General features: G+C 36.3%; 1 protein-coding gene across 1 annotated transcript in view; it reads right to left on the reverse strand.

Annotated features, from left to right (window-relative positions):
• LOC144972449 (solute carrier family 22 member 6-A-like) overlaps positions 1–21486 on the reverse strand; it is a 29805-nt gene extending 8319 nt beyond the window's left edge. Inside the window, exons 1-2 of the mRNA XM_078913632.1 lie at positions 21139–21486; positions 20025–20219 (exon numbers count right to left, since the gene is read on the reverse strand). Coding sequence (XP_078769758.1) covers positions 20025–20219; positions 21139–21373 — 430 coding nt within the window. The 5' untranslated portion in view covers positions 21374–21486. The remainder of the gene's footprint in view (positions 1–20024; positions 20220–21138) is intronic.

Consider the following 21486-nt stretch of genomic DNA (forward strand, 5'->3'; position numbering starts at 1 on the left):
AGAAGAAGAGAAGAAGAAGAAGAAGAAGAAGAAGAAGAAGAAGAAGAAGAAGAAGAAGAAGAAGAAGAAGAAGAAGAAGAAGAAGAAGAAGAAGAAAGAAGAAGAAGAAGAAGAAGAAGAAGAAGAAGAAGAAGAAGAAGAAGAGAAGAAGAAGAAGAAGAAGAAGAAGAAGAAGAAGAAGAAGAAGAAGAAGAAGAAGAAGAAGAAGAAGAAGAAGAAGAAGAAGAAGAAGAAGAAGAAGAAGAAAGAGAAGAAGAAGAAGAGAAGAAGAAGAGAAGAAGAAGAAGAAGAAGAAGAAGAAGAAGAAGAAGAAGAAGAAGAAGAAGAAGAAGAAGAAGAAGAAGAAGAAGAAGAAGAAGAAGAAGAAGAAGAAGAAGAAGAAGAAGAAGAAGAAGAAGAAGAAGAAGAAGAAGAAGAAGAAGAAGAAGAAGAAGAAGAGAAGAAGAAGAAGAAGAAGAAGAAGAAGAAGAAGAAGAAGAAGAAGAAGAAGAAGAAGAAAGAAGAAGAAGAAGAAGAAGAAGAAGAAGAAGAAGAAGAAGAAGAAGAAGAAGAAGAAGAAGAAGAGAAGAAGAAGAAGAAGAAGAAGAAGAAGAAGAAGAAGAAGAAGAAGAAGAAGAAGAAGAAGAAGAAGAAGAAGAAGAAGAAGAAGAAGAAGAAGAAGAAGAAGAAGAAGAAGAAGAAGAAGAAGAAGAAGAAGAAGTAACCAGTAGATTTTTGGCCAATCATAACATGAAATTTGTGACACGCCTTCACACGTGCTCGGACAAACATAGTTGGCTGTTCATAATCAAAAACGTGAATGAAATTGACCTTTCTCTGTTATTGTTTTTATTCCACCAAATGGATGACTAGCGATCACTTCATTTTCTCGGCCATATTATAAACGTTTAAGTTTAAGCATAGTTTTCTGTGCTTGTTCTATTGACCAAGTGATTGAACAATGTGGGTATTTTACTTCGACACATACCATCGATAATAAAAACCTGTGTATTTCGCTATGTTAACCAATCACTGCCATTGTTTACATTATGACAACTGTCCGAAAGACGTGGTTATCTAGGTGTCTATTCTATCATCAATACAACCAAAAACTATAACAAAATAATAGTCACTCATTGTCAACTTTGACGATTTCATCTACCATGACAAGTGCTCACTACAAAGTTTCTGTGGTTAATATTACACTACTCATTAATACATACATAGACACTATCACATTCATACACAAACAAGCAAACATACACTCACACAAACACACACACACACACACACGTCCTTCAACGATAGAGTGGCGTTACCGACAATACTCTTCAACAGTCGTAATGTCACTTCCTTCCTAATGACGCATGGTAACTTAGTAACACTGGCTCTAAACTATCGGAACAATGGCGGACGCCCGTATTAAATATTTCCCCGGTGAGCATTAAAGCGTATCCAGACGGGGGAAAAACATAAGTTTGATGATATTTTGACTTGTACACATTCTGATCACAAGACATATGAAAAGTTCTAGCCAGAATGAAGAATAAAAAGTAATGATTTTCTTTGTTTAGAACCAAGATGGCCGCCGTTGCCGGGCGGCGTGACATCAGACTACTTACTGAATCCAATTGGAAATACCTTAAATTGAATTAGTTGTACAAAATGCACAATTGCAATGAGGTCGCACCGGTATGAGGTGGTGAGCCACTTACTCGACAACACATATCAAAATGAAAAAAAATATGTAACAAACACCGTCAAATTCTTATAAACAAAACATGCATTGAATATATCGTTCTAAAACCCTTCAAATGCTCTGTATAACTTTTATGCATAGATACGATTTATCAATTATATAAACAGCATTCAATGTTAATTGACAATATTGAATATTAAATATCTAATACATAAATAAATGTCATATTCAATATTCGTAGTTAGTATAATTAACTCTATTTACATTCATTTGGCATGTCCATCCTTGTATTTCGAGTTTCAAATAATGATATACAAAATGCAATGATATCCACTGTCATGTTACATTATGCATCAAAATCAAATAATATGTCGGTACGTTATACACAGCATTATGATAAAGATCACAAACACACCATCACACATTCTGTATTTGTATACCAAAGTTCTTTACTCTCTGAACTCTTACACGACTTGAAACTACAAAAAATGCTATTGCGATAAAACGATGGGGAAAGAAGGGTCCTTCATTACCATACTGCCGTGATATGAGAAAAAGACGCATACCGGGAAAACCTACTTTTTCCGGAAACGCAAAAAACTGTTTTGCTTTAATAACATAACATTGTAACTATTGGCTCGAATCTAAAAGAATTAATAGGTAATTAAAGATAATTTTTTTGTTATTTTTTTTTCATGGAACTAGAAAACCAAAATATTTGTATCAACTGTATAATTCACCAAAAGGCCTTTTGCCAAATCCATCATTGAAAATTGATTGATACATGTCTTTGACAGACAGACGCAAAAATATTATGCGTCCAGCGCACTTTCGGATGTGTATCCAGTGTGTGACAAACGGACGCATATTGTTTTTGCGTCTGCTTGTCATAGACATGGGCTAATTTAGCGGTAATGTACATATTGATACACAGTGTCATGTGAGGACGCATATCGGTCAGTGTTAAGCTATAATAAGCAAAAACATCACAATCACGGGTCCCTATTATAATTGAAAGAAACCAATCAAAAACATATAGGATATCAAGCTGAACATGCTTTATTATTTCAGAACAATCACATCAGTCATGCAAATTTTCATAATATTTTCATTTGCAGTGATTTGATTAACATTATTTGTATGATAAGTACTAACTCTCTTTCCCTCTTTCGTTATAGTTCACTGTCATGAAGTTTGCTTTTGTAATCATTGTTAATATTATCACATACATATTATATTCCATCTCTTCTCTTTAGATAATGAATTGAATCATTACTTAGATGTTAAAATTGCATGCTCGTACACATTGTTTGGAAGAGCAACGTTTTCAACTAGTCAGTGAATGATTAAGGGACATTCACTTGTACTTGAAGGATTTGCAAAGATCTTTACTCGTGGAGCTGGTTTGTAGGTCTGTCCAGTACTTTCGTTTATGGATGGGGGAGGGCGTCAAACCCACAAGTTGTTTCACGATCTCATCCTTCTTGTAAATCCTATACCTTGGGTTTTGTACGAAACTTTGGCGTGCAAACAAATCCGCTTTTCAGAATGTCACATTCGTTGAAGGTATCTTCTTCAAAGTTATTTAGAAGAAGAGTGTCTTTGGTGACCCTCGCCTGAATTCAGCACAAACAATCTTAGCTAGGTAGGGACGATTGTCAGCTTTGCTCAACAGATAACAACTGACTGCAGACTCCCAGTTGGCAAAGTCATCAAACTTCAACGGCATTGTCTGGCAGCCTGCTTCTCCGACACATTGTTCAAAGTCATTCAAATCAAAGATTTTGCCGTCTTTCCGCCTCAGAACTCTTTGGATTCCGGCATGGGTGGAGTCAGCTGCCATAAAAGTATGACCAGGCTCGAAATAGTTGATTGTGATGGTGCTTGCTTTTGTAGTAGTCTCATCATTTACAAGATGAAGTAACATAGTATAAAGGGTACCATTTATATTTTGGGCGCTACAGTTATCCAGTCAGAGTGTCACGCTTATATAATATTAGGAAATGGTAAGAAGCTGATGCAAGGTCTTCAACTTTTAGTCCTGAAATTGATTCATTCCATAACACGGCAATGTCCTTTTCACTTTTTTTTTTTTGCAGCCTACTGGTGCAAATGTCTCATTGAATAAGACCAGTCTGCTTGTGAAAATGATTCTGTTAAACCGATTCATTCTCGGCAGCAAAATTACTTTTTGCAGATTAGCCTCAAACACTGAATGGGCTGTGTTGGCGTTTTCGTTCTTATCCGCATCCCGTTGATACCTCTTTCTAGCATTTCTGTATCGTTTCCGATGGATGATTTTTTAGGCATACGATTCACATCTTTCTTCACAGTTACATAGTTATTTGTGCAACAAGAAGGACTTACATTTTTCACATTCTTCTTGACCAAGTACAGCTCGTGAGATGTTAAGTTCTTTAAATGCAGAATAGTAGAGTTTCTTTGATATGGCTTTTCCAGTGACTGCGCAAAAGTTTTCGTGCATATCATTGATGGTCAGATCAGATGGTAAATATCTTCTGAAAGGCGCGTGCACACGTCTATAATGAAAAATGCTTGCTTTATATTTCTCTCTGTGTTCATGGATAATGCTGTGGTCAATCTTGTGCCAGGGACTATGACGTCCACAATTGTCAATAAGGGGTACTTCTATGAAATTGTTTTTGTTAACACCGACATCTTTGAAAGCGCTTATCAATTTGCCATTATCAGCTTTGAATCCGAGAGCAGTAAGAAAGAACTTTTTGCACACGGGATGGAAAACTCCATCTTCCTGTCTCATTGTATATTTGTATGTACACGACTAGGCAATTTTCTCCTTGGAAAGATTGCTTTTGCCCCGATCTCTGCATTCTGTTTTCCTTACACAATTCCGTACAAATTTCCACTGGTCCTTCCAATCCTCTCCCCAAAACATCTGTTAAGCTCCCGTCGCTGGTCCTTTGAGAATCTGTCACGGCATTTTTGGAGCAGGTCGGCGAACAACCTTCCAAGACCGAATGCTTTTTTCTCATTCGCAAAAGCTTGTGTATTCCCTAGTCTGCTTTTTGTATCGGCGTCTTGTGCTTTCTATTTTTTTGAGTGAGTAGACACCGTCTCTATTTCTGGACCTGGTGTAGTTATTGCTTCAATGGTTAAAGCTGGCTCTGCTAGCATGGTCTCTATAATCGATGACATACCTGGAACATGCTCACCCTTCAGATATTTCTCCTAAACCGGCAAAGGATGCCGGCGTGGCAGTTTCGGACAAATACTCTTCCTCTTCAGCAAATGGAACTCAAGGGGCAGTGGTTTCAGCGATATATATTTAGAAGCAAGTTCCAAATCCATTTCAAATTCTGAGTCACTATCAAACCTTTGTTTCTCAATGGTAACGGTAAATTCTGGATCCACATTACTATTGTCACTCAACACAAAATCCATATCGTTTGCATCTGCTTCTTTAATCTCCCAAACCAAATTACGTGCTTCTACTGCAGGTTTTCGTATCGGTGTTGAGGTAAACCGATCTAGCTCGTCTCCTCCGTTTTTCGTGTTGTCCGTGGTTTCTTTAAATCTTTTCCTCTCTGCTTTTATGACAGGCATGTAATTCCTCCTGATAGAGGTTTCAATGGAATGTCAATATCTGAATCACTGGAGTTTGCAATTATTTACAACTTGTCACTCTTTGACAAGATATCATTTCACCATGATAATTTTAGAAGTTTTGAATACGCTGGATTTGCCATTCATGAAAATAATTTTAAAAAGTCGTTTCACTGTGTCTACCGCCCACCACCAAGCCAACAGAACAAAATATCAACAATTGATTTTTTATCTGAGTTCGGAGAATTTATGTCTATGCAATCCATTAACAAAAAGCATAATATTTTTATGGGTGATTTTAACATTGATTATTTCGGAAACAAAAATGAATCGAAAGTATTTCGGGAGATTATTGACACAAACAACTATATTCAACTTGTAAGCGGTCCTACAAACAACCATGGCCACACAATAGATCATGTCATTACAGACATTGAACATTCTCTCTCTTCACCTGTCTCAAATATTGATAAATTAATCTCTGACCATCATTTAATTGTGTTTTGCGTTTTATTTCCAATGAAGCACGAAGTAAAAAAGATGATAACATCTCGTAATTTGAAGAATATAAACATGAACATTTTTAAACAAGACCTTGACCATAACGTTAAAAATAAACATGATGCGAATGGTCTCCACGAGTCAATTGTTGGTACGGTGGACAAGCATGCTCCCTTAAAAACTAGAGCAGTAAAAGTGAGACGACAAGCACCCTGGTATAATACCGAAATAAAATTGAATGGATTAGCCAGGAGGCGGGCAGAAAGAAAATGGCTCAAGTCCAGAGATGCTGTCGATAAGAAGCGATACATCGCGGCTAGAAATGATGCAAAAGCCGTCAATTTCAGGGCCAAAAAGAAATTCTATGAAGAAAGCCTCAAAAACGTGGGACGTTCGAGACAATTCTTTGCCTTGACCAAGGAACTGCTGGGACAACAGACGCAACCAGCTCTCCCATCTTTAATCGATCGTGCATATCTACCAACTCGCTTTGGTCAATATTTTAAAGAAAAAAACGGATACCATCAGGAAGGAACTCTCGTCTGAATCGATCCCTACAACATTTGACAAGTTTCATGGTGATTCGTTAACACATTTTTCAAAGATTACTGAAGCTGACTTACGTGATTGCATTATGTCGTCTCCAACTAAAAGTTGTGATTTAGACCCCTTAAATACTGCCATTTTAAAAAATGCATTGATGTAATTCTAACACCATTTACATGTATTGTTAATAATTCGTTGCAGTCAGGTGCTGTACCAGACATTTACAAAGTTGCTCATGTCAAACCCCTTTTGAAAAAACCTGATCTCGATAAAGAGAACTTAAAAAACTATCGCCGTCTCTAATCTTCCTTTTCTCTCTAAGATCTTAGAAAAGCTTGTTTTGAAACAATTACTGTCTCATCTTAAAAATAATTGTCTTGAAGAAAAATTTCAGTCTGCTTATAGGCAACATCATTCGACGGAAACCGCACTTGTTAGGGTTGTTAATGATCTCCTCTCTGTTATAGACAATGGTTCATGTTCTTTGCTGAATTTGCTTGACCTATCGTCTGCTTTTGATACTATTGATCACAATCTTCTTCTTAAACGTCTTGAAATTACTTATGGCGTGTCTGGTGCAGCGCTTGATTGGTTTAGGTCATATTTGTTTAATCGTAAACAGATTATTACAGATGAATATAGATCGGAGGAAATCTTTCTTGATTGTGGGGTTCCCCAGGGTTCAGTACTTGGGCCCGTTCTTTTTGTTTTGTACGTTGGCCCTCTGTCTAAAATCATCAGAAGTTTTGGTCTGTCTTACCATTAATACGCTGATGATACGCAATTGTACTGCGTTTCCAATATGAGAAATTTACAAGAAGTATCAGCCAATAGTAAAAATTGTATCCAAAGTGTTAAGAAATGGATGAATGAGAACAGACTGAAACTGAATGATGATAAGACGGAGGTGCTGTATGTGGGGAACAGGAAGTGGAAAAGTGAAACAGATTTGAAGTTGGGGGATGCCTCTATTCAAATTGTTGACAAAGTGAAAAACCTTGGCACATTCTTAGACTCTGGACTGTCGATGGAGCATCAGGTTAATAATTTGGTTAGATCTCTCTTTTTCCAACTAAAAAAGATTGCTTCCATTATACGGTTCATATCTGAGGATGTGACCAAGCACCTGGTTGTGTCCCTCGTACTATCGAAATTGGATTATTGTAATGCTCTGTTGTTTGGCGTTTCGCAATACAATCTGAAACGTCTTCAGATTGTCCAAAACAGCGCTGCCAGACTAGTATTTATGAAGCGTAGGTGCGACTCTGCCGGACCTCTACTTCATGACCTGCATTGGCTGCCTGTTGAGAAAAGAATTAAATTCAAAGCTTGTGTTTTAGTGTATCGTTGTCTTGAAGGTACTGCCCCTTCCTACCTTTCAGAACTAATTGAAAGATATTCAAAACCCCGCCCCTTACGTTCGGCCAGTGATTCCACAAAACTAGTTGTCCCTCGAATTCGGAAAAATGCTGGAATGAGATCCTTTTCTCATTTCGGACCCTCTATTTGGAACGCCTTACCGCAGAGCATTCGTGAAAAAGAATCTTTGTCTATTTTTAAACGTTCGCTTAAAACATATTTGTTTCGATTTTAGTAGATGGTATGAGAAGCAAGATAGGTTTGGTTTGTGTTGTGTGTTGTGTTGTGTGTGTGTATGTGTGTGTGTGTGTGTGTGTGTGTGGTGTGTGTGTGCTTGTGTGTGTGAATGAGTATGTTTCAGCCAAAGTAATTTGTAATTTAAGCGCTTAGAGTCTGGTGTCTCGGAGTTATAGCGCTATATAAGTTTTCAGCATTATTATTATTATTATTATGACATGATTTGTTTAATCTGGGTTGGCTGAGGTGGAGGTACCGGTGGCACTTTTAGGGGTTCCATCATATATGATGAAAGAGATATAAATATGGATATTCAATAATTGAACGGGAGTGGACTTATTCATTAAAATTATCTTTATCACAAAGTAACGTTGTTATGATATGATATTGAGTTACAGTTGTGTGCCTTTCCCAAAAGAATATTGAAACAGGTTATTGAGGGCTAACTGGATGCATAGCTATAGACTTATTGTCTCAGTAGTTAAGGTTTTCACTTTGATTCAGAAAGTACCGAGTCCGACACAGTCCTAGGTTGGTTTTCAGGCAAGATTGGTTTTATTATTTTTTCCACTGTCCTGATCCCAAGCAAGGGGGGGGGGGGGGGGTCCGCACTTTGGTCAAACTTCAATGGTAAGGTGTGGGTACGCACTTTGGTAGAAAGCCGGGGGGGGGGGGGGGGGGTCCGCACTTTGGTCAAACTTCAATGGTAAGGTGTGGGTACGCACTTTGGTAGAAAGCCGGGGGGGGGGTAAATTAGAAAAACTGGAAAGGGGGGGGGGGGGGTGCTCAGTTTCACTAAAGAAGGGGGTTTGACCGAATAATTCAACCACAGCAAATTACAGGGACAGTATTTTGTATATTTTAGAATGAATTTTAAGTTTAGTGAGATCAAAAGGAGGGAGGGGAGGTTCGCGAAAATTCCGAAAATTAATGGATTGGGGACGGGCGTCTATTTGATATACTAGAATACTACTACTACTACTACTACTACTACTACTACTACTACTACTACTACTACTACTACTACTACTGCTGCTGCTGCTGCTCATGTACATACAAATGCTTTAACTGCTACTACTAATACGACTACTACTGGGACGGGCGTCTATTTGATATACTAGAATACTACTACTACTACTACTACTACTACTACTACTACTACTACTACTACTACTACTACTACTACTACTACTACTACTGCTGCTGCTGCTGCTGCTCATGTACATACAAATGCTTTAACTGCTACTACTAATACGACTACTACTTATTCTACAACTTCTACTTTCATACCGATATAACGATGGTGATTATAATAATAAAATTAATATTAATAGTTGTCATCACAAAAATAATGATAAATATAGTACATGTAATAACAATAACAGTGATATGAATATGTAAATCAACATTTTTCTAAGTTAAATATCACAAACACTGATAAACCGTCAATAGCAAATAATTATTAAACATCCTCACTAATATATGACAAGTAATTATATGAACGTTCTTTGATCACTTGAATAAGAAAAAGATAAAACTCACCCGAGGAATTGAAGAATTCACGCCAAAACAGCAAGTTACTCGTACGTCTTTAATGATTGATTATTTGACGAAAATTGGAGAACAATGATATGTTCTTTTCACCGTCACCAGTCGTAAAACAAACGGACGCAAATATCTTAATTTTTGGAGAGTGTCTTGGCAGAAAGTAGCACATCCGAAATGCGTCTTTTTGTGAAAGACAAATTATGTCATTCGATAGACGAATAAGAGAAAAAGACGCATATTACAAAATGCGACCTTCTGTCATATCCACATTCAATATGCGTCGATCTGTCATGCCTCGAAACGAATTTAAACCAAATTAGGTCAAGTCGCATATTTTCTAAATGAAACAGTTTTTTTTTTTTTTTTTCAACGATTGAGTTACCAAACCCAGATAGAAAAATGCGCTTTTCTCTCAAGTGTATGAATCCCAGAAAATGTCAACTTGACCTAGATACCGATATGCGTCTTTCTTCCCTATCACCGCAGCATAGATAAATGTGAACCATCTTCTCAAGCCGTGTTAAATCGGGGTGATTTGGATAACGAGAATTGAACTTACAGCCGAAAAAAAAAACACACGAGACCTTTAAGTTTATTTCGAATTGTGTAGAAAGAGCAAGACTTATTTGATTTAACCGCCTTTCGACTCCTGTGCCCGTGTTCATGAACGCGGACTGGCGCTAGTCTCTGACTTTGGTCAAGGACATGAAAAAATCGGATTTTATGTGAGCTGACCAAGCTTTTGCGGTGGCTGTATTCCAGGACAGGCCTGCTTCCTTGAATTCTTTCTCCATGGCCCTTCGTCAGGTTTCTTTGAGTCTTCCCCGCTTTCTCTTCCCATCTGCTGTCCAGTACAGGGCTGTCTTGGGAAGTGGCCCTTTTTCCATTCTGGCCACATGACCCAGCCAACGCCATCTTCTTTTTATTTGGCTACCAATGCGAGTGCAGTCAGCTTTCTTTAATAGATCCACTGTTTTCATTTTTGTAGGCCAAAATAAATTAAACATTTTTTTAGACACTTGTTCAAAAAGGATTCTAGTTTCTGTGTTAAGGAGGATGTCATTTTCCAGCTTTCATTTCCATAAAGTAGTACACTTAAAACATTGTTTGTATATTTTCAGCTTTGTCTTTCTCATAATTTGCTTTGATTTCCAAAAAAGTTTTTCACCATGCCGAAAGCCTGGTTTGCCTTTTGAATTCTGTGCTTGATATCGAATTCCGCATTTCCGTCGTCTGTTATATTGGATCCGAGGTAGGAGAACTCTGTTACCTCTTCAATTATATGTTCGTCTATCCTAATTCCAATGTCATGTTTTGGATTCATCCTAATGTACACAGTCTTATCGAAATTTATTTTCTGTCCAATTTTCGAGGCGTTCTTATGTAGTAGGTGTAGTTTCTCTGAGGCGTCTCTATGTGTACTGGAAACTAACGCGATATCATCTACGTAGTCTATATCTTCCACAAAGGATGTCAGTGTCCAGAGAATGCCTAAATCTAGTCAGCTTACTTAAAATGGTGGCCTGGTTATACGATTGTTGCGTCCGTCCGCATCTTTTCTCCTCTGTGTGAGATCCCCACAGCTATCACGGACTTCTACCGCATATCTTGGCGATTAACATTCTATGTAGTGTAGTATCGTAATTAGGATAGTTTCTTAAATCTAAATAGCGATAAAACAGTTTTGATCATAATAAACACCAATTTAATTTTTTAAAATTAATGCTTCCCGACATAACACCATTGCGAGGCTGTATGTCAGAAATATTAGCGTCTTTGTTAAAACCCACAACTTTGGCATGAGTAATAGACATAGAGACATGTTCAGGGACGCTAATGACTTACAAATACAAGTGGCCAAATTGGATCACTGCCTTGACGTTTGTGGGGGTGCTTGAGGCATATCATAGAGCTAAGGCGTAATTCCGGTTGACCTTCACAAGACCACTTTGGACGTCGAGCCGTTACGCGGGCGCCATGAACGACCCGCCCAGATACTATAAAAAGACTGAATGGCAATCCAACTCGGTGCCCGAATAGCTCCGGCCATCCCGGGATCCACACGACTATTAGTAATGATCAAGTCCAACTCTCAATTTCAATGGCGAAGCGGCCGGTCGCCGAGCCAATAGCTGCCGCGTTTGTGTCGTCAGGGTCGCCGGCACGCACGACAATTCAGCGAGCGTCCCAACTCAACTTTAAGTGGAAAATGCAATATCGAGGTCAGCGACCAGACGCATATATTGTCCCTCAATATCTAGAGTTAGAATATGGCAAGAATTGATATTTCATCAAAGCTACTGGTCGTACATAGCGTGACATTCTCCTATTACAGGAGACCAATCAGGCGCGAAATCTTCTCCATTCCAGATTCCAGACTATACGAGGTTCAAAGGAGGTGTTAGCGTTTGCGCTAAAGAGCCTTCGAAGGTAAATGTCGTAGAGAGCGTTACGGATAGAGTATGATCCTTTATGTACCTTTAGGGGCTCCCGCCATAAAAAGGGAGCTGTTTTTGTTTGTTTTTAAGGGTGTTACGGTGCTTGCAACACATTTAGGTTATATCCGCGCTAGTAAAAAGGAAGAAAATGGGATAGTAATAAGTTCTAGAATTACAATTAAAGCACCCAAGAAAAAGTAAGACATGGGGGAACTGGGAACAAATAGGGATCAGATGTAGATTCCAAGAGCATATCACCAATGTACTTAGTTTGAGATCATCTATAAGTCTCATCCAGACAAGCACAAAATCCTACAAAGAGGAACACACTCAAATGCTTATATTATACATTCAAAATAACAAATATAAATAATACATAACAGAGAGATGATTTACAAGGAAAAAATAGCATCTCCCGAATCGATAACTATGCATTTGATTGTTTCCCTTCCAGCTAGGACTCCGGCCAGGGCCAGGACAAAACCAAGTAATCTCATTACAAGTCAAAGACAGAAAGCATGTTTGAAAACAGATATAAGGGGATAGAAGACACAGTATGGGAGGTCAGGAACCCCACCCAGAAGAAGGGAGCGAACGGCCTCCGTCGCAGGTTAAGCGGACAGTCCTTGGCAACTTCCCGCATAGCCATCATAGACTGGTACTTGTCAGAGCTGGAGTGACAAACCCGAGGATGCAGGGTCTCCCACTCTGCAGATGTAACTTCAGGAAGACTAACCGGGAGGAATTTACTTCCTATACGGAACAGGTTTGCCCTTCCGTTAATAGGCATCTGGTTAAGAGCGCGCACAGCTCCATTCCACGGGGGAAATGGAAATTCTACACCCCTTGATGGACGGAAGAGCTGAAAAAGCTGTACAAGAAGACTCAGTCCCAGGACGTAGCCGATAGACTACTTCAGTCTATGGCAGAAGGGAGGAAGCAACGGTGGCAGGAGATCATGGAAAGTCTTGACTTTACACACTCTAGCCGCCACGATTGGCAGCTGATAAATGAATTGGATCCCTACCAGAACTTTGCAAAAGCTGCATCGGAATTTGAGGCAGACAAAATTGCAAAGAATATAAAGAACCTTAGCAAACGGGCCCGAATCAGTCTTTCAAACGTTGTGTCCGAAAGGCACACCGTAGGATTTGGGGTTCGCTACCTGCGGCCAAAGAGTCGGACTGGACATCCCTGTTTAGTCCCCGAGAAAAGGATGCAGCTATTAGCAATGTTAAGAATCGAAAAGCAGCAGGGATATATGGCATATATCCCGATGTGGTGACGCATCTTCCTCAGTTACAGAACATATCACTTCTGAGTTGCCCTACAAACTTTTGGAGCGTGTGCTATTGAACCAATGGGGGCTTGTCACAGCCCTGTCACCCGAGCAAGCGGGAATCAGGGAAGGAAGTGCACAATAGAGCAGGTCATTGCCATTGCAGAGCATATTGAAGCAATTTTCGAAACAGCAAAATGTTGAGGCATCCATAGACCTATCCACGGTATACGATAAGTCTGGTGCGAAGGTTAATGCTGAAACTTGCAAAAATCATTAAGTGCAAAAAGGCATTGAAGCCGTTCTCTTCTATCCTAGGCGAAAGAAAATTCCATGTCGCCCTAAGAAACACCACGAGCAAAGTCAGGAAACTGAGGAATGGAGTCCCTCAGGGGTCTGTTCAGGCACCCCTTTTGCTTAATGTCTACTTTAGCGATATGCCGAAAAATTCTGACTTCTGTACCAGCAAGAAGAGACATTGGGTAGCGGCGAATCAACTTCGATCGAGAACATGCCTCGTGGCACCGTCTCTTCATCACTGCGGACTTGCCATCTGTCCAACACGTACCTGTTGTGGTCAAGAGCCTGAAACCGTAGAGCATCTCGTCGAACGTTGCATTGTGATGAAGCTTTCGAGCGGGTTTGCGACCGTACACCAATTCGATGAGGAAATTGATAGAAATTGGCCTGGATAGAATATCATAAACCACAGCAGTGTAACACCATTAGAAGCTTTTGTTGCTAGAGTGAATAAACAAAGAGTGGCACACATCATCCTCAGTTGCCAAATAGGATTGAATGTATTGGGATTGCCATAAAAACTAGCTCTAAAGTAACCAAAACATTTCTTCCTTGTATAGGATGTACAATAAACATACAGTTACACCTGGTAGAAAGAAACAGACATATATAATATCTGTCATGTTAACACATTGATATTGATGTTGGTGTAATCTACACACACTCACAAATTTGAGCAGAAAAATTGTGTCATACGAAACAAAAGTGTGATGTAAAAAAACGGGTTCCAATCTCAGTGGAAGTGTAAAACCACTCTTCCGGAGGGCTCGTTACATACATTGTGTAATTGATCTTCTGGGTTTAGAGTTGTGGCATCTAATTTTCTAGTCTAAACATATGCTTGTCGTCAATAAGATCATCCATACTTGCTCTTTTACGTCCCAGAATCTAAAGAATGTGCCTCTACATCCTATCCTGGTACTAAAATAGTTATGCCACCTTATGATCCAATGTGTAACTATTCATTATGACTCCTCCAAAGGACTGGTTACATACATACGTCCAAGTCCTTTGGGACGGCAAGAGTATAATGTGTGATGTCACGAAAATGCCTAAAATGATCCCCGGATAACTGCAATGCTCTATCCTATCAAATTTTAAAACAAGGAGCAGACACTGGTGTAAGATAAAGATCTGATCAAGTGTTTTTGAAAGGTGCCAGACAAAGCCAGAAAGAAAAATACAGGAAAAAAAACCATCCCAGAAAAATCAGTCCACTCCCCAGTCGAGTTGGACATATTTCTTGGGATGGCTTGTTTTCATGTATTGTTCTTTCTTGCTTTGTCTTGCACCTTTCATACACACTTGTTCAGATATTTATCTATCCTGTCAGTTAACTAGCTCTTTCTACGAAAGTCTTACACAAATACACACGCACATACAAATTCTATTTCGTATTTGTAAAACCAGATATTCTAACAAAACTGAATATGCGTGTTCAATTCATTTATAGGAGACATACAAGTTCTCTATTCTGATAAACTGGTCAGTCCCTTCACCCCCCCTCCCTTTCCATTCATCTCTCTCCTTTTTCACTATATATTCATAGTCCGAATACTCTAGGAGATGAGAAAAAAAAACAACAACAAAGAGCTAACCAAATTTCAACATAAGAGGAATACACGCAAATATATAATATATAAATAAAACATAATACAGTGCATAACAGAGAGATGATTTACAAGGAGAAAAATATCATCTCCCTAAATTAACTATACATTTGACTGTTTCCCTCCCAGCTAGGGTCTCCGGCCAGGGCTATAACAAAACCAAGTAATCTCATCCCAAGACAAAAACAGAAAGCATGTTGGAAAACAGATAAAGGACTCAGTGAGTACTTTATTGCCCATTTTGATCAGGAACCCCACCCAGTGACTGATTTATTGTGCGGCTATGTGGTCTAGTGGTATGACACTCGCTTTCGGATCGGAAGGTCCTGGGTTCGAGCCTCGCGCTCGGCGCATAGTTGAGTCCTTGGAAAATGTTCATTACTCACATTCTCTTACCGTACTCAGGTGTAAAATGAGTACCTGGCCGTTATCAGCATTGTCTTTGTCCGAAAAATTGTAATATCAGGCGTCATGTCCCGTCCTTCATGTTAAATGTTGCTGTTGACCAGGGACCCCTTGTAAAGCGCTTTGAGATCATCTTGTGGATATTGCGCTATATAAAGCTCAATTTTTTAAAATAGTATACTCACTTGTATATTAAATCTAAAATCGTATCATGCTAGTATTAAAATAGCATGAGGCTTATTGTCAGTCAGAACATCATATAATAATATACGATTCTTACACTTGCTTTTTTAAATTCCGGACGTGTTCCCAACAGCTGCATGAGCTTTTGGGACCAAAGTTCAAATTCCAAAACAGCAAGAGTGTAAGAAATATGTTATTCTGCCCCTCAATGAATTTTGATTTCACAATCTTTGAATGAAAGACATGTTCAAAGATACTTAAATAATAGACGTCTACATCCAGTGGCGGTTCTAGCCTATTTATAATGGTGGGGCAAAGATGATGCGGTCATATATATATATATATATATATATATATATATATATATATATATATATATATATAATATATATATATATATATATATATATATATATATATATATTATATATATATATATATATATATATATATATATATATATATATATATATATATATATATATATATATATATATATATATATATATATATATATATATATATATATATATATATATATATATATATATATAATATATATATATATATATATATATATTATATATATATATATATATATATATAATATATATATATATATATATTTTTTTTTTTTTTTTTTTTTTTTTGTTCACCTTAAAAAAAAACATATTTCAACCACAAACAATCACATTCACAATGAAATGACAAAACCAGTAGATTTTAATTATTCCAAACGTAATCAAAAAGGAATCACGAAAGAGAATACAACCAAAAAAATAAAGCGAAGAGACATAATGCGACAACACCTTGACAATACAAGTCCATTTCGTTCACTCGAAAAATTAAAGAGATGCTTTAATCCCTCAACGGCGAGATTAATATTTCTGTTACATTACTGGTTTTCAGTAGTATGTAGTAACTGTAAAGTTTTAATCGAGAAGCAACAACAGCGATATGACTCGAGTTTCATTCAGAGCTCAAATTGCATCATTTTTACTGCTCTCTTGGTGGTTAGAATGATTGTGCCGGTGGTGGTAGTGGTTGGAATAGTGGTAGCGGTGGTGGTGGTGGTGGAGGGGGAGGAGGAGGAGGAGGAGGAGGAGGAGGAAGAGGAGACGGTGAGGGAGGATGTAATTATGGTAGTGGTTTAGGTGGTGCTATTGGTTAGAATGATAGTTGTGGAGACGATGACGGAAATTATATGATGATGTTGATATTGTTTTTATTGCTAGTGTAGTACTTGTTGTTAATGTTGTTGTTGTTGTTGTTGTTGTTAATGATGATGATGATTATGATGACAACGACGATGATGATTACTATACGATATTACAAAGTTTATTCAATCTTAGGCTTTCGCCAATAAATCATACAATCTGATGACAACATACATGAAAGTGGAAAAATGATAAATGGAACCAAACAATAAACTGATACCATTAATAACCACAAAAAAATAATAAATAAAACAATCATAATCCCACCAATACGTACAATAATAATAATAATAATAATAATAATAATAATAATAATAATAATAATAATAATAATAATAATAATAATAATAAATAATAATAATAAAATAATAATAATAATAATAATAATAAAATAATAATAATAATAATAATAATAATAATAATAATAATAATAATAATAATAATAATAATAATAATAATAATAATAATAATAATAATAATAATAATAATAATAATAATAATAATAATAATAATAAATAATAATAATAATAATAATAATAATAAATAATAATAATAATAATAATAATAATAATAATAATAATAATAATAATAATAATAATAATAATAATAATAATAACAAATGATAATAATAACAATAATAATATTACCATCATCATTACTACCACCACCATCATTATTACGTTTGCAATCAGTTTTTCTCGTTTTTTAAATTTGATACTTATAATAGACGAAAATTCCGGTGATTTTGTTAAAGGGTAGTTAAAATATCTAGGATTTTATTAATCCTGAAAACTACGATTTTTATTTTCCTATTTCAAGTAGGCAGGTCTGCTATGACAAGTATCAGTTCCATAGTAAAAAAAAAAAAAGACAAACAAAAAAGTTTATTTAATCTTAGGCTGTCGCCAATACTTCATACAATACAATTAAGACAAAATAATGTTACCAATCTCTCCTCATGCATTCGTTAGACTATAACAATAACGACCGTGTTATCTTTACTCCTTACCCAACCAACCCCTAGCTTCCCGCCTCTTCATCACGAACTATCTTATGTATGTATTAGCTTCAGGACGGGCAAGTACGGAATCTGCCCACCCTTCCTTTAAACGTATTATTTCCTCTATAACTTAGAATTCAACTCTCTCTTTTCTCAGAAGAGTATTTCTCGTATACTCATTCAAGTGTTGAGAAAACCAACATGGTGGTTGTATTTTATATATTTATTTAGTCTTGACTTTTGAATAAAAATGTTTTGTTTTATTAGAGGAAATACAATAGAAAATTACATTGTTTTGCAAAAATATTTAGTCTGGCAATAAAAATACAGCGGTAATTACTTTAAGAATTTGAAAAAAAAAGAACTAACAAATTAATTTGTTAAAGAAAAACAAAACAAAACAAACAAACAAAAAATCAAATAAGAAAACAATTTAAATAAATGAGTTTTGAGAAGCACTAAGGAAAACGAGAAGAAAAAAAAGAAAGAATTTAAATGGATAAACAAATATATAAAAACAACACAAGTTAATACTAAATTGATATATTAGTAAATTAATAAATTAAATTCAATACTGAAACCTTCCCAATGTCATTACATCAATGGTACCAGCACAAGTAAGGCAATAAATAAGAAAAAGTACGTTTGCCAAAATCTCTATTTAGTGTTCACTGGTTTATAAGGTGGGCTCATTTGAATTAGCCCGACTAGAGAGGCCAGACAGAAAAATCGGAGTTCTCTGTCAGGCGACAAGACGATGAGTTGACGATGTGGGCGGAGTGGAGTGGTTTGAGGAGGGGGGGGGGGGGTTGATAAAAAGAACAGGAGCGTATCCTGATTTATGTATTACGGGGTGCATGGTGATTCTCAATCTATCAAAAATACACACAAATTGATTTCAATACGAAGTATCAAGTTTAAGTACTAACTTTTGAAATTATCTAATTTAAATTAGATTATTTCGGACCTGGTAATACAGCATATAACTTGAAAAAACAGGCTGGTATTTGCCCACCCTGCCCATTATTACCAGCCGTCCCTGTCTACATCTTTTTAAAGGATCTAATTTTTATTGAAATTAAAGAGGGAAAAGTAAGATAAGAGGATTAGATAAAGGGGAGAACAGAAAAAGAAAGGAATGAGTAATCTGCTCCTCTCTGTGTTCTTTATAAGAATCACAAAATGGCTCTATTCAAAGTCATGCGCCGATAAAAACAATATATAAATACAAAATAGTCAAAACCCAACACAGTCACTGCATATAACCAATAATCTAAAATAGAGGTGATTTATAAGGGGAAAAAATATCATCTGTTTTATAATTAGGTGCATAGTACCAGTAACCATTTCTCAATCGTGCATTGTGATCCCTATCACCCTTTGTGTATCAATGTATTCAGTTCATTCAGTTAGCAGATACCCCCGATAGATTTGTCTCACACTGCATTGTTCAGGGAAAAACCACTGGAATATAAAATCTGAACAAAGCCACTTTATCCCATTCACGACAAAAACAGGCAGATGATGATATAATTAATGTAGCCGTGGTATCTATCGAACAGTGTGTGTATATGCCCGGTCGCTTAAGAGGTTGCTTCATCTGAGAAGGCAATGCTTTCAGTGAGTTCTCTGTCAAGGACTTACTGTGCAAATCACGTCCTCACAAAGCATGCACACTTTATATTACAATTTATGTCACATACAACAAATAGCCAAGCATATTTGTAAGTATCTCCAGTCTCCATCACGGAAGATATACCCTATACCTGAAAGAATCAGAGAAAAAATGGCCCATACAAACTCATGAAGGATACCAAAGATTTCTCGATATTTTGATACTAGCAGCTCAGAGCCGAGCGCAAATGTTGCCGAACTCATTCCAAAACCAAAAAAGCCAGTAAAAAATCGGAGAAAGATCATCACATAAATATTTGGAGAAAAAGCTGAACACAAAAGTGACATTGAGCATAGCGCACCAGCAATCATTAAGGCTTTCTTTCTACCATACTTGTCAGAAAATGTGGATGCCAAAAGAATTCCAGTAAGTCCACCCAACGCCAATGAAGACTGAGCCATCTGACCTATGCCCATTGAGTCACAGACTAAATCCCATTCTGTGATGATAGACACGTGTTTACCTCCCCTGTAATCGTATCCTTCTCTACAGCCAATTGTGTCCAAGTGTTTGATTTGTCCTGATGAGTTTGATGTGATTTGGACTTGACAATCCTCGTATGAAGTTTGGAATGAGGTTGACTCGTTGGTGTCACGAAATATCTCTTGAGACAATGTGGTTTCGTTCATTGAAGAACATGAAAACTTGGGCTCCATTCCTATTCGAAGAGAAAATATATAATTGTGATACTCTATCTATCTATCTATCTATCTATCTATCTATCTATCTTTCTATCTATCTATCTATCTATCTATCTGTCTGTCTGTCTGTCTATCTATCTATCTATCTATCTATCTATCTGTCTGTCTGTCTGTCTATCTATCTATCTATCTATCTATCTATCTATCTATCTATCTATCTATCTATCTATCTGTCTGTCTGTCTATCTATCTATCTATCTGTCTGTCTGTCTATCTATATATCTATCTATCTATCTATCTATCTATCCATCTGTTCAATTATCATTTTAACTACTGGTTATTTATTTATTCATCTATCTTTCTAGCTATCTGTCGTTTTCATCCATTCGTCTACTTATACTAATACACATATCAATCTGCTGTTATCTATATCTACTACTACTACTACTACTACTACTACTACTACTACTACTACTACTACTACTACTACTACTACTATTGCTGCTGCTACAACTACTAATACTACTACTACTGCTAATAATAATAATTATTATAATAATAATAATAATAATAATAATAATAATAATAATAATAATAATAATAATAATAATAATAATAATAATAATAATAATATATAATAATATTATTATTATTATTATTATTATTATTATATTATTATTATCATTATTATTATATTATTATTATTATTATTATTATTATTATTATTATTATTATTATTATTATTATTATTATATATTATTATATATTATTATTATTATTTATTATTATTATTATTATTATTATATTATTATCATCATCATCATCATCATCATCATCATCATCATCATCATCATCATCATCATCATCATCATCATCATCATTATTATTATTATTATTATTATTATTATTATTATTAAAACAATAAAGGATTCTCACCTATGAAGACATAACTCATTGCGATAATGACGACTGTAAAGAAATTCAGACTCATGAGGACACACTGTACAATCTGATATCGGCCAGGCGGACCCATTTCTGCGATGACATCCTCAAAGTTGTGAGGCTGGAGTCTTCGTCCAGCGTTATTGTTATCCTCCATGTTTGTGTCTTCATCATGACCAATCCCATTTTTCTCTGCCTGGACTTGATTGCAAATGTCCTTCTCTCCCATTGTGTATCCGTCTAGAATATTAAACACAGTGGATTTTTAAAAATAATGCGCCAAAATAAAGTTGTTGTTTTTTCTAAAAGTTATTGTCTGTAATATTACAGCTTACGTGATCT

The sequence above is a fragment of the Berghia stephanieae genome, chromosome 5 (genome assembly GCF_034508935.2).
Source record: "Berghia stephanieae isolate SIO BIC M18660-M18661 chromosome 5, UCSD_Bste_1.3, whole genome shotgun sequence".
NCBI lineage: Eukaryota > Metazoa > Mollusca > Gastropoda > Nudibranchia > Aeolidiidae > Berghia > Berghia stephanieae.